The sequence below is a fragment of the Carcharhinus amblyrhynchos genome, chromosome 1 (genome assembly GCF_965287045.1).
Source record: "Carcharhinus amblyrhynchos chromosome 1, sCarAmb.v2.hapA, whole genome shotgun sequence".
NCBI classification, from domain to species: Eukaryota; Metazoa; Chordata; class Chondrichthyes; order Carcharhiniformes; family Carcharhinidae; genus Carcharhinus; species Carcharhinus amblyrhynchos.
The window spans coordinates 82,775,450-82,787,446 of NC_137324.1; the positions used below are offsets into that span (position 1 = coordinate 82,775,450).

General features: G+C 42.4%; 1 protein-coding gene across 1 annotated transcript in view; it reads left to right on the forward strand.

The window, feature by feature from the left end:
* The window catches only part of gabra4 (gamma-aminobutyric acid type A receptor subunit alpha4), a 60,475-nt gene extending 50,294 nt beyond the window's left edge, over positions 1-10,181 (forward strand). The window contains exons 9-10 of the mRNA XM_080188066.1: positions 4,340-4,599; positions 8,609-10,181. Of these exons, the coding sequence (XP_080044192.1) occupies positions 4,340-4,599; positions 8,609-9,154 (806 nt within the window). The 3' untranslated portion in view covers positions 9,155-10,181. The remainder of the gene's footprint in view (positions 1-4,339; positions 4,600-8,608) is intronic.
* The last annotated feature ends 1,816 nt before the right edge of the window (positions 10,182-11,997 follow it).

The following is an 11,997-nucleotide window of genomic DNA, read 5'->3' on the forward strand; positions in this document are numbered from 1 at the left end:
AATTGGGGGCAGGGTGATTGCCTGCAAAGCTGAAGGTTTGTCTAGGGTGCCTAATACTCTTACACAGCACTGCTGCTAATGCAAGCTATGTTTATCTTTGTTCTCAGATGCTAGGTGATCACAAAGCACCTCTCACGCTGCCTGATCTTCTCGCATTTATTCTTTTAAACACATTAGGTAAGGGAATTTCCATTGGAAAAGCCATTCTTGTAAGTAACAGGGTCAGGGAATACGATAAATTAGCTTTGTTCCGATTACTCTAATGAGAAAGTAAATTGCAACAGAGGGAGAACAGAAAAAGGAAAAATAGTTAACTGTTTATTCACGTTACTGAGCTCTTTCCATCACTTATATGCTTACTGTTATTTTGCCAAACTGGATGCCAATTTGAATGGAGGTCCTGAATAAACAGACATTATGATGATGGTTACATAAATTGCTTGTTTGTTACATGTATGACTGGCACATTAAGGAATATTAGAAGGGTACTAGAAAGTTAAGAATAAAATTATCTTGACTGCCATTGAGTGCTGCCATCCCCTATGTTGTAGTTATAAAACTCCAAATTGGCTCACTATGACCCTGCAGTCTATGAGGACAAAATAAAGATGTGGAGATGCTGGCGTTGGACTGAGGTAAAACACGAAGAAATCCCACAACACCAGTTTAAAGTCCAAACAGGTTTATTTGTAGCAAACACCGCAAGCTTTCGGGACAGCCTGTCCCTTCATCAGGTGGTTGGGACTCACATTCCAATCATTATGCATGTAAATTGAGTTTGTGTCTTTGTGTCATTTTTACGACCAGAACTCCCAGCCACCTGACGAAGGGACAGGCTGTCCCGAAAGCTTGTGGCGTTTGCTACAAATACACGTGTTTGGACTTTAAACTGGTGTTGTGGGACAAAATAAAGAGCATTGTGTTTATGTAATATCTTATTTGGAATTAATACTATGATATCATTTTAAGCCCTCAGATCATTTCAATTTCAGAGTAAATAGAGTGTTGTCATAGTTGTAATATATGTAAAATAATGTCCTTAGTGAGTTGGAGATCAGTGTACTAAGGCCTGCAAATATGATGGATGAAATTGCAGCTGTAGTCAGTGCTGCTCTGAGCATGCCTTATTTCATCTGCACTTCTTCAAACACAAAATATTTTATTTGAGATGGATCTAAAGCAAGCCTATCATTAATTTACCTTCTTATTTTCTTCCATGTCCCACACCCATACAGGATTCTATAGACTGAATTTGATGACTTATGGTTCCTTGAGGATCCATGAAATCTGTATTGAAAGAGCTCATAATTCACATTCCCTCTTTTTTATATTTGTTGTGCTGAACTCCTATCGATGCTTCATCTGTCGTCAACTGGTAGTTCTCAGCAAACAATAACACAGTGAAAGGCGGATTGGCTTGAATTATAATCTAAACGTGCACAATGCACTACTGGGTAGAAGTGATACTGTCAGGTTGAAGAAGAATCCATTTCTCAAATGTCCTGCAAAATGTAACTGCCGGATATCCTGAAGTGGGGATTACGTTCACAGTTAGTCTGATTGACAGGCTGGAGGCCTTTTGTGTGGGAAGCAGGCATCATAGGGCTGAAGCCTATGAGAGCAGGTAGGTTGGTGCATCTTTGGTGAGGTGAGGTGTTTCTGGATCATGAAGGGATTTGACTGTGATAAGGCCATCGGGGAGATACCTGGTGCTGGTTGATGGGAGTAATTGATGGTCAGGGTACACTGTTGGGGATGTGTATGTGGGATAAGTTAGTGGTTGATAAGTGCAATTGATAGCCAGCTGTTCTGATGGTCATGGGTGGAGATCAGAACATTTCTGGTGGGTGGGGGAGGGGGGTTACTGGATAGTGGCACTAACCTTATGGATGCGGAGAGTATCTCACCTCCGCTTGGCTGGTGAGTTTCCTGGACAAAAATGTAAAAGGAAAGACAGTGCTTCATTAAAATATATAAATGACTAATTCATTTCCTGTCAGCTGGTTGGCTGCCCTCCCCTTGGTCTGGCTCCATTAAAATCACAGATAGTTGGGTTCAAAGCGGGGTGGTTTCCTGTTCCAGATGTTTTACATTTTAACTTCTGACACGACTCAACCATCCATTGGGAATTAAGTTTCAATCCTGATGATGGAATAGATGGGGATACATGTATCAATTAGCATAACTTTAGTCTTTCTATAATTGAATTAGAATCTACCATTTAAACAAAGTTCATGTAAAACTCATGCTTGACCACTTTAAGAATGTTAACACTGAACTTTGAACAGAATGAATAAAGATCAAATCTTTAAATTTAATGAGTAAAATTTTACCAGTTTGCGCATCGATTGGCAAAGCAAGCCAATAAAATCACACGACAGCCAAGAAACAAGAATCACTCCCGAGTTCTCAGCTCTCATGATTTTACAAGAGCAGGATTTACGGCGGGGTCAGCCTCTCACCAAAAATGGGCGGGAGGCTGAATAATTTATTCAAATTTATTAAAATTTCCATTTACATCTGTTTAGTGAGCCCAGCGCTGAACTGTCCGGGCTCACTTGCCTTTACGGCTTCATCATGAGAGGTTCTCTCTGGTGAGGAAGAGAGAAAAAGCAATGAACGGGGAACAGTCATACTAGCTTTGCTGGTGAAACTGGAGGCCATTGAGGCCCCCCAGGGAGGCTGAGGACAAGAGGGGGGTGCCCTTTGGGCAGTGCCACCCTGGCAACTTGGCACTGCCAACCTGGCAGCTAGGTAATGCCCACCAGGCACCTTGGCACTGCTCATTGGGGGGGGGGGGGTGAGGCCTGTGGGGGTGGGGCCTGAAGTGGATGGGCCTGAAGGGGCAGCCCAGTGAGAAGGGAGGGGGCTCCTGCTGTCACTCTGCAACACAATCAGATGGGGGGGAGAAGGTGATGCGATTGGTCTGGACAGCGGGGGCAGAGAGGGAGGGCGACATTTCAGGTGGTGTGGGGCTCGTGATCGATCGCAGACTCCCACAATTGTGGGGAGGGGGTGGCTGTGTTGGGTTGCCTGCAGCAGCATGGGCGTGACACCACTCTCTCTGTCAGACCCCTGCTGTTGGAATTGTACATGTGCAGCATCAGATTTCTGCACATGCACAATAGCTTCTTCTACAGGAGCAGAAGTAGGCCATTGAACCCATTGAGTCTACTTTGTAATTCAATGAGATCATGTTTAATCTGATATAATAATCTTCAACTCCACTTTCCCACCTTATCCCCCTAATCCTGATTCCTTTACTGATTAAAAATCTTTTTATCTCAGCCTTGAACATAGTTAAAGACCCAGTCACTTCAGCCACAGAGTGAGGGTAAATAAGGGTTTCATTCTGCTGTACTTGATGATACTGTGCCTTTAAGAAACATGTTTCTTGTGAAATTCAGTTTTGTTTCACCCAGTGCCAATTTGTCTGTGAAGTAAACAGCTCACATGCTAAGAATGCAGGTTTAATTTTAGCTAGAGATGTATTTGTTTTAAAGTGAGTTAATGAATTTTTGTGTATTTGGTTTTTCCCCTGTGGTTTCAGAATCGGGTTTTGGTTAGATTGATAGAATCATGTACTTAAAGAGAGAAGCTAAGTTTAAAGGAAAACGCAAGAAATTACTGCCAGCTTTTGAAATAAGCAAGAGGTGTATCTTTCTCTCTCTCTCTTTCTCTCTGGAGGCTGCTGTTTGGGATGTGCTGGCAGAAATAGGTCTCTCTCTCTGTCTCCCCCTAAGGCGGTGTTCTGATCATAATGTGATGAAACAATCATGAAGGGGCAAATGGTGGCTGGCAGCTGCCTATGAATTTCATGTGGCTCTGGGAATAGTGCTCTCTTTCTTCCTGGTTCCACAATAAAATTTGTTAATAAACATTTCAGAAATGTTAACATTTGTTCCAGGCATGGTTCTCGAATACATGTACAGTGTAGAAACCATTACCAGCAGGGCAGGAAATGCACCTCTGCTACTAAATGTACATACACATATCCAGTACTTTAGCATCTGTTTTATATTTGTGGAATGGGGATAGCTCCAATGGGCTTTGTCACTTTAAATGATGTTATTCTACAGAACGTAAATTTTCACCCAACCTTATTTGAACTCCAAGTTATTTTCTTAGGCCATAGTTTGGCTTGATTGCCCTGACAAACATTTTGAATTCACTGACGCCACAATGGAGGTTATTATACAAATAAAAGTCTACTTGATACAAAAGAATAGCTTATATATGAACATTACAAAAAGGCATTTGTTTACTATTGCTGTTCTTGTGCTTGGGGCGTCTGCTTGTATTCCTCTTCCAATAAAACAATTTATTTTCTCAATTAAAGGTATAACAACAGTTCTAACCATGACAACGCTGAGTATCAGTGCTCGACATTCTCTGCCAAAGGTCTCCTATGCCACAGCCATGGACTGGTTCATTGCAGTCTGCTTTGCATTTGTCTTCTCTGCTCTGATCGAATTTGCTGCTGTTAACTACTTCACAAATATACAAGCCGAAAAAGCCAAAAAAAGGGCATCCAAGCCTCCAGCTACATCTTCACTGACTCCGATAAAGACAGTGTCTGCCTCAGAGGTTGTACTTCAGGTAATAACTTTATCAATAGTTACTGTAACGATGTCAAATGGTGTAACTGAAAAAATACCTTTAATTTCCAAAGCAATGCAGCTCCTTCAATGTTGTTGCCGTTAAAACTTATCAGACGCCCCACACTCCCCCCCCATCACTGAGTTTAACCAGTGAGCAACTGAAACCAAGGGCTAGATTTTCCCACCCCCACAAGTGAAAAATTACATTGGTGGGCAATGTCCACTGCCGGCATCTCCACATCATTGGTGGCCAAAGGAATATGGGGTAGGACCAGGATCTGGAATCCTCACCCCATTTTAAACACTCACCATCTTCACCAACATGGGAAAGTGGGTAGTCAGGAACTAACATGCACAACAAGGGACTGCTGAAGTAACCCTTTTCCTATTTAGAGAAAGTCATGCAAGTTCAGAGGACAATGTAGCCCATGCCTCCTCAGTGCAGTTGGCAACACAGTAAGAGACCCCTCAGCAGTGTGCAAAAATCCTGAAATAGGCGCAAGTAGAGAAACTTTTGCTGCACTTTGGTCAGAGAAGCCTCAGGAAGATCCTAGGTTTGAAACAGTAGAAGAGGAATGGAGACAGGATTGCAGTCCCTGAATAAAAAGAGTCTGGACAAAATTCTACCACCAATGGGGCATCAATCCATCCAGGCTAAATCTTAACCCCAAGGGAAGAAGTCTGCCATCAGACATGGATGCAGCTCTTTTATACCTGCATGCCATTCAGGCCAAGCAGCTGCAGCGGTAGCCTCACATGCCAGGAAGAAAGATTTTCAGGTAGCAAGAGTCACAACACCAGCAGTCAACATCAAGGAGGAGAAGGAGTAAGGATAGTCCAAGCTTCGCATGTTCATGTAATTGCATCAGACTTACTTACCTGGGGTTTCTGAACATGAATGCAGGAGGAGAGAGCTAGAATCACCCATTGACAGGCCCTGTCAATAACGCTGAAGGTGACCATGGTCCTGAACTTCTTCACCTTGGCTTCATTTTGTTTTGCTGCTGACCCCTGTGGAATATCTCAGTTGTTCGCTCGCCCCTGCTTCCTTGCTGTTGCAGATGCCATCTTCATAGGAGTCATTGTCTTCATCAGTTTCCTGACAGAAATGACCTGGCAAAGACAGAAGATTTCCTGTACATAGTCGGCTTTCCCCAGGTCCATGGCATCATAGTCTGCACCCATATAGCCAAGAAGGCAGCTATGGAAAGACCAAACAAATTGGCCAGAATTTTACCGGCATGCCAGCCCCGATTCTGGGGGCAGGCATGGCTCAGAGAATGGCATTCTCTGTTGGCCTCAGGCGGGATCATGCGAAACTTGGGCCGACGTGCCGGTAAAATTTTGCCCATTAATTTACAAGAAGGGATACCATTGCAGCAGTGTCCAGGTGGTATGTGATCATAGGAGGAGCTTGCACATTTGTGAATGCTTTCAGGAGGTTGCCAGGACTTGTGAGTCAAAGTTGTCTCAGCTCTACTTCCCCAACTCATAATGAATGGATTCTCGGATACAAGGGCTACCCTCTGAGGAGGTGGCTTCTGTCCACACTGAGGGGTCTTCTAACAGAGTCCTAGCATTAGAACAATGAGAGCCACCCTCACACCAGGACACTAAATAAGCAGGCAATATTTGCTTGCCAGCTTTTCTTGCATGATCATCATGTGCTGCACATGGTACACCAGATGGATGTGACACTTGAAGAGACAAAGTACTATGGAGGAACATATCATTGGAAGAAAAAGAGGGAGACTAAGAAGAAAATGGAGAATGTGAGCCAGAGGAGGCAGAAAGACAAGGTGGACCACACAGATATGACACAGGATGGGCCTGAAGACATGGAAAGGAATTCATGCAGGCCACTATTGTTGCAAGGAACACACTGATCCAGCAGCAGGTCAACTGAGGATACCTTGTGTAACAGATGATGGAGCACATGCCTGGTACTGGACAAAGCCTTTACATGGACAGAAACCAAGTCAACATCCTTCCCATTATAGCTGTCACATATTGCTGCTCTACTAGCTGCAGTCTCCATTGCCCCCCACCCCCCCCATGAGAAACTGATGACTCGTGCATATATTGTAAATACTCTTTTGTATAGATCTGTAAATAGCATGAAAAACATTGCATAAACCAATACATATCAACATACAAATTAGGAGCATGAATAGGCCACTAGGCCCATAATCTCGAACTTATATTCCTATCTACAAGCAGATGTTGATTTTAACTTTTCAATGATTGGCTGAGGGAGCCTTTCATTCCAGCAGTGATGAGATCAAAGCACATGCTTGGGTTATCCAACAGGCAAACCATTGAAATTTGCCTAACTTGAGTAAATACATTCAACCCAGGGCCACTCAGTTGCAGGCTGTAGTGTACAGCAAAGGGTTGCAATCACTGAAAGGCAGATCTTGAGGCTGCAGAAGGTCAGATTATCTTTTTGGGGCCTCACAGAGCACACTCCAACTCGTTCTATCTTGCAAAATAACGAGAGTCCAGTGTTAGCCATAGATTCCAGATTTGCATGTTAAAGGGAGCCTGAAGTGCAGGCACTTCAGTTGCCCAATAGTAGGTTCTATGAAACTGGTATAGGCGGTTTATTGGAATTTATTGGGAAGTAAGTCCGTTTTGAATCCTTTACCATCCCAGCAACATCAATTTCAGCAAGTTACAATCAATCACGCGCTCATTCACATACAGGTGAAATCATATTTATCTTTCTATAGTGGTAGTGTGGGAGAGCTTATCGAACTGCCTATTCTAGAATCCACCCAATTCTAGTACTATTGATTTCAATGGGATAAAAATTTGGTGGGTTGTCTGCTGGGTGGGTGACCCATTCCTCCAGATCACGACTAATGCCCACGCAGCTTACATCATTCAAAAAAGGATCAATGTAACCCTTACTTGACTAAAGCTTTTACGATTAGTCATGTCAACTTCAAATAATTTTCAAAAAATGGATCAAAAAATTCTTGAGGCTGAAGAGAAAAATTCTATATCTGTAGCTGATTGATCAGTACTCATGCACCTTGGTAAAGACTGACAATAACTATGATAATTAACCTCATGTGGATGAGTTGATTTTACTAAAGTGGAACGCTGCTTCTCAAGGGCATTTCTGGGCCTCAGGTATATGCCCTGTTTAGATCATTCCATTCATACCTTCTCAATTTTACCTTAAAGATCAAATTGTGATAGTTGGAAGATGGACAAGGCAGTACCATGTTATTTTTTAAACCTTCAACTTTTCTATAATCTTAGGCTGAATGATCAGGCGTGGAAATTGTGGCAATTTTCACACCTCCAACGAACTGATATTAACTATCTCTGTGCAGACTGAAGATTGAACCTTGGAAAGTCCTGGTCTGTGACCTTCAGATTCCTATTGAACAAATTTACACATAGTTTGCATATATATTTAGCATTTATACTAATTCCCCTTCTTCTCAGTATGATCTATCCAATTATGCAACTAGTCTGTTTGCAGGCATTCAACTTGGATGATTTGAATGGGGATGATAGACATGCAAAAGCAATTTAAGCAAATTGCTCTCAAATTTCCCTTTGCGGTGGAAAAACAACTCTGTTCTGTGTAGCCCTTTGTTGTTACAGCCACCTGTGGATTGGCATTCTACTTTGTGAAGTACAGATGCAAATCAATGGGTAAAATACATTTGTCTGGAAATAAGCTTTCCTTCAGCACCAACCTCAGTATTCTCACATCTACTGGGCTTCAGTAGTTTAGGTTTGAAAATGGACTGAACAGACATTTGAAGAGTTGGTTCCCTTGAGATTATTGCTGAGAATCCAGATTGTAAAGTTTTCTCTGATTAAATGGTTCAGTTTTATCTGATGAACAGCTAAAAACATTCAGCTTATAGACATTATTTTGGTTGATCCACAAAATCCATGACATGTAATGAATTTCAGCCAGTAAATGCTGTGTCAGTTCTTACTTTCTGCTATTGATGCAATGTTCTTTCTCCCTTCTCTTAAAGCACCCTGACTCAAATGGCAATTTGAGGAAGAGAATGAACTTCTTGGTGCAATCTGATATTCTTGGCAGTCAAAGAGATCACTTGGGGAATGATAGCAAGAGTGTGATACCAAGATCGCCCATAATTGGCCAGGTACCTCCCTCAACTATTGCGCCTTCCTCTTCTCTGCCAAGTCCCAGTAAATTTGGACACACCCATGCATCCCCGACAATGGCGTTGAGAAGAAGCACACCACCACCCCCTCCTTGCACTCCCACAATAAGCTCACTGAGACCCACACCAGTTCATCGCCAATCTGGAGCAGCGCTTGAACAGAACCTGCCACCACCATCCAGACTATTTGGACAAACCTCGAAGCATTCTTCACCCACCATTCTTGTGTCTGCCCCAGCACCCCCTGCAGCTTCACCTGCGAATAGTGGGACCAGTAAAATTGACAAATATGCTCGCATACTTTTTCCGGTAACATTTGGTGCATTTAACATGGTCTACTGGGTAGTCTACCTCTCCAAAGATACCATGGAAAAAACAGAAGGTGATTTGTAATTTTGCTGCTACAGAAAAAATTATATTATCTTTTAGAACAATTCCTAATCCATGGAATAATGCAGGGGTTTCATTTAAGGTTTATTAATCTATTGTGTACAGACAGCAGGGTTCTCAGTAATGGCTGATTTCAATTGAACTCACATACATAGAACTACCATAGCTTATTGCTGAGGATAAGTTTGTATTGCTGTTGTTGTCCTCCTACATGGCATAATGATTTGCCTAAGACTCAAATAAAGAATTAGAAAGTGGAATGTTCGAAGGTAATCAGCATTGAAAAGAAAGGGGTGGCACAAAGAACAAACACAGATAAACATCTGTATTTAAAAATACAGAACAGTAATACAAGAAATACACTGCAGGCTCATCAGCGTCTGAAGGAGAAATAACAAATTCATGTTACCAGCAACATCTGGACCCCTTCTTCAGAATTTCTGCTTTTATGTCTGGATTCAAGTCAAGTTAAAGTAATTTTTAAGTCTGCAGCTTGAAAATCCACTGATCAAAAGATTAAATTTTCTGTGGCAGTTTGACATATTTTAACGTGCGATGTCCTCTTTTTCAGGCTAGCCACAACATGAAAAAGAAAAATAATTCACCCTTTGGTATTTTTATAGCAACTATTATTTTCAAATTATATTTTGTTTTACGGTAAGTTTGGAAACAGCAACAAAATTTTTAAAAGTACGTGTTTCTAATAGCTGGAAAAGTGCCTATGTAGACTTGATAGAAATAGAATGTAGCTAAAATAAGATGAAGTCAGAATATTAACAGTGAACCCACGTTTACTTCAAGTGACAGGGAAGAGACACACCTTTGAGTCAATCAAACCTGATCAAAACAGAACAGTTAAACCATAAGGCAAGAGAAAATTTTCATTGTGTTCACACTCCACTTCAATCCACAATGCTCCCACACCGTGATGTCAGGCTGCACAAGGACTTGGTCATGTTCAGTGACTCATTTTGTTGATTATATATTACTATACAGCTGAATCCATTTCATTTTCTGAAATGGGAATGTTAATGGCTTGAGAAATGGATACCTAACACAGGTGTTAGGCACTTTACATATGTCAATAAAGGGCCTCATGCCTGTTTTTGGCCCCTTGATAAAATTGGCCTATTTTGAGTAGCTATAGGCCTGTTCCACTCAGGATTGTTCAGTGACTGCCATGGCCTAAGTAGTGTCTGTCTACCTATGTGGCCCAATGTGGACAAGTTGCCAACTTGATTTCTGAAACTGGCTGCTGATACAGTTCTACCCCATTGAGCTTGTTTAATTTTTCTAAATCAATCGTATCAATCACTTTATTCACCATGTTAATCAATTTCTTTACTCTCCAGGAATGTACCTAGTCCAATACTCTTTGAAAATGTTTGCTTTGATGACCTTTTCTAGCTCCTTCTTTCACAACACTACTGTCCTTTGTGGGACTAAAAAGTTCACTTCACCTCCCTTTTTATTATTTTCCTAAATTATTTTCCTTCCCATTTTCTTCATTAATTTCTCCCCTCAGTGAAGTGTTTAACTTTATGGGTATCAGGAATTATCTGCTAATGTTAACTAAGTGAGAGGCAAAACAGTGAATGTTTGTGTTGGGTTTTCCTTTACCCCTTTCTTAACTCTTTTCCATATGACCCTTTTTCAGAGCTGAAGCTGAGTGTGACTCTAAAGAAGAGTTGTACGGACACAAAACATTAACTCTGTTTTTGCTCTCCACAGATGTGGCCAGACCGGCTGAGTTTTTCTAAAATTTTCTGTTTTTGTTTTAAAATCTTGATGCCCAGCTTTATTCTCTGACTTGCCTTTGTGTCACTATCAAGGGCAATGATAGACTTCCTACAACTGGGGTCCTGAATGCAATGTAAACCTAAGATAGAGGGCAGGATTTTTCCGGCCGCACCTGTTCCAAGACCGGAAAATCCTGCCTGAGGTCAACAGACTTTTGCATGGTCCGTGTCCGTGTCCCGCCTGCTACAGTTCCCGTGGTGGGCAGGATGACAAAATTTCGTCTGGAGTCTAACTAGTGCTTTTTACCACAGCAATAAATGTGCTTAAATTTCTATTTTATTCTTCTATTAATATAACCCAGGAATTTATTTGCCCCTTTTACTGTAGCTAATAACTAAGTCAATTTTTTTCATAGAGAAATGCTAAATACTGTGGCTGCTGGAATCTGAAACAAAAACAGAAAATGCTGGAAAATCTCAGCATGTCTGACAGCACCTGTGGGGAGAGAGTACAGCCAAAGTTTCGAGTCTGGAGGACCCTTTATCAGAGCCAAGTCACCTCGATTCAAAGGGGGTGATTCTCCCAAGCTGCTGCACTAGATTTTTAGCGACTGGTCCTGAGCGCATCTCCCAACGCCGGATTTCCAGCGCCATCAGCTCCGCACCGGAAATAGGTGCGGAGCTGTGTTATGCATGCAAAGGAGTACACAAATCCAATTTGAATATCATTAGCAGACCCGGAACTGAAGTCTCTGGGCCTGCCAGCTTCTTTCCCCTTGTCAGGAGTGTTCAACTACAGTGGGGTTTACAGTAGGTCCCCATTTTCGGGCTGCCAGTGGCCTGTCCCCGCTGGAGTGAAGGATGGCGGGGGGGGCAATCGAGACCCCCCCCCAGAGGGTAGGGCAAGGGGGTGGCCTCCTGGGTATTTGCACTTTAAAAGTGTTAGCCCATGCCCCTGGCACTGCTCATGGGGCAAAGTGCCCACTGGGCAGAGGGCAGTGTCAAGGGGGCACTGCCTAGTGGGGTGGGGCCTGATAGGAGGAGCTCTAGGGGGGTGGGCAATCTGGGGGCGATTGGTAGGAGTGATGGGACCCCATTGCCACAATA